The 2106-nt window shown below is 44.2% G+C and overlaps 1 protein-coding gene across 1 annotated transcript in view; it reads right to left on the bottom strand.

Moving 5' to 3' along the window:
• Window positions 1-1624: 1624 nt before the first annotated feature.
• LOC118411505 (tetratricopeptide repeat protein 38-like) overlaps window positions 1625-2106 on the bottom strand; it is a 12504-nt gene continuing 12022 nt past the window's right edge. The window contains exon 9 of the mRNA XM_035813811.1: window positions 1625-1852. Coding sequence (XP_035669704.1) covers window positions 1628-1852 — 225 coding nt within the window. The 3' untranslated portion in view covers window positions 1625-1627. The remainder of the gene's footprint in view (window positions 1853-2106) is intronic.

Below are 2106 nucleotides of genomic sequence, written 5' to 3'. Positions count from 1 at the left end.
GTTGATGAAAGATAAAGTTAGTACTGACCCTGTTATAAGTTCCTTGCGGTGTCCTTGGTTGATTATGATTTTATGAAAGGCGCAGATGGCACTGGAGAATAATCTCTCTTTAACAGTTTGCCTCCCTAGCCTGTAAAGTAAGTCGTTAGTACTGGTGAAAAGTGTAGATATAGTAGCAAGTCTGGCTGCGCGGTGGTGCATGGGTTGTAGTTTGTCTAGCTGTGTCTGTGTTGTCGGTGAGAGTATGGGAGCACAATAGTCTATGTGTGGTAGAACGAGTGGCTTTATCACAATTTTTAGTATGTCTCCGGGGAAGGAGGTTATGTATTTTCTAATGAGGCTAAGGTGCAGGGCATGTTAATCGTGACTTTATGGACTGGTCGGGCCCAGGGGAGATGTTAGTCTTTTGTTTTGACATGGGAAAGGGAAAGTTAAAGTTTGTATTCACATCTGGGCAGGGGAAAGGGAAAGTTAAAGTTTGTATTCACACCTGGGCAGGGGAAAGGGAAAGTTAAAGTTTGTATTCACACCTGCGCAGGGGAAAGGGAAAGTTAAAGTTTGTATTCACACCTGGTCAGGGGAAAGGGAAAGTTAAAGTTTGTATTCACACCTGGTCAGGGGAAAGGGAAAGTTAAAGTTTGTATTCACACCTGGGCAGGGGAAATGGAAAGTTAAAGTTTGTATTCACACCTGGGCAGGGGAAAGGGAAAGTTTGCATTCACACCTGGGCAGGGGAAAGGGAAAGTTAAAGTTTGTATTCACACCTGGGCAGGGGAAAGGGAAAGTTAAAGTTTGTATTCACACCTGGGCAGGGGAAAGGGAAAGTTAAAGTTTGTATTCACACCTGGGCAGGGGAAAGGGAAAGTTAAAGTTTGTATTCACACCTGGGCAGGGGAAAGGGAAAGTTAAAGTTTGTATTCACACCTGGGCAGGGGAAAGGGAAAGTTAAAGTTTGTATTCACACCTGGGCAGGGGAAAGGGAAAGTTAAAGTTTGTATTCACACCTGGGCAGGGGAAAGGGAAAGTTAAAGTTTGTATTCACACCTGGGCAGGGGAAAGGGAAAGTTAAAGTTTGTATTCACACCTGGGCAGGGGAAAGGGAAAGTTAAAGTTTGTATTCACACCTGGGCAGAGGAAAGGGAAAGTTAAAGTTTGTATTCACACCTGGGCAGGGGAAAGGGAAAGTTAAAGTTTGTATTCACACCTGGGCAGGGGAAAGGGAAAGTTAATAAAATTTTCTTTTAAAGCTTCACACCTAAGCAGAGAAAAGTGAAAGTTTCTCTTCACACCTGGGCAAAAAATACAGTCAAGTTTTACTTACCCTCTTGCTCAGTTCTAACTGCAAACGTCCAGAGACCAATGAAATGAATGGGAGTCCCTTGGGCCACATTAAAGTACTAGTGCATTATGTATTACCTTGGTAAAAACATATGTCATGAAGCAGACATTACAAAAGCAGAGGGCAGGGAGGAAAACATGAAAGTGACTAAATTCACTCAAAAACTATGCATCAAGACATAAACTTGCTCCTCAGGCTTTGTTTTCAATATTTTATTGCTTTTCCAGATAAGCAATTCTGTGTACGAATATATGGTCTTAAAATGCTGATACATAATGTTGACTACTGTCACAGATGATCTTGCATTAAAGATTCCACGGGTGTGTCCCTACCTTCCATATTGAGCCTGTACAGCAGAGAGCTGGCATCCACAATGTCCAGTAGCGCCCCCGAGCCTTTAGAGCGGGCCCCACACTCGTTATCATAGATGTCCAGGGCAGCCGTGTGCTCACCCTTCTCTATGTGGTACACTGCCCAGTGCCAGTAGTTGTGGCAGGCAAGCATGCCGCAGGTCTGTGCAACGGAAACAACTTGAAGGTGATTGGAGATAGCAGACTTCAACCCTCATACAGAAACAAATGCAACGGACAGACACACACATGCACACACACACACACACACACACACACATACACACACACACATACAGTCACACACATACACACATGCACACAAACGCGCACATACACACACGCACACGCACACAAACACACATGTACACACTCACACATACAAGAGACGGTGCAGCAAATTTATGTGAGCTGCTG

This window comes from Branchiostoma floridae, chromosome 3 (assembly GCF_000003815.2).
Source record: "Branchiostoma floridae strain S238N-H82 chromosome 3, Bfl_VNyyK, whole genome shotgun sequence".
NCBI lineage: Eukaryota > Metazoa > Chordata > Leptocardii > Amphioxiformes > Branchiostomatidae > Branchiostoma > Branchiostoma floridae.
Note: the sequence above shows the minus strand (reverse complement) of the source record. Positions and strands in the feature narration are given on the sequence as shown.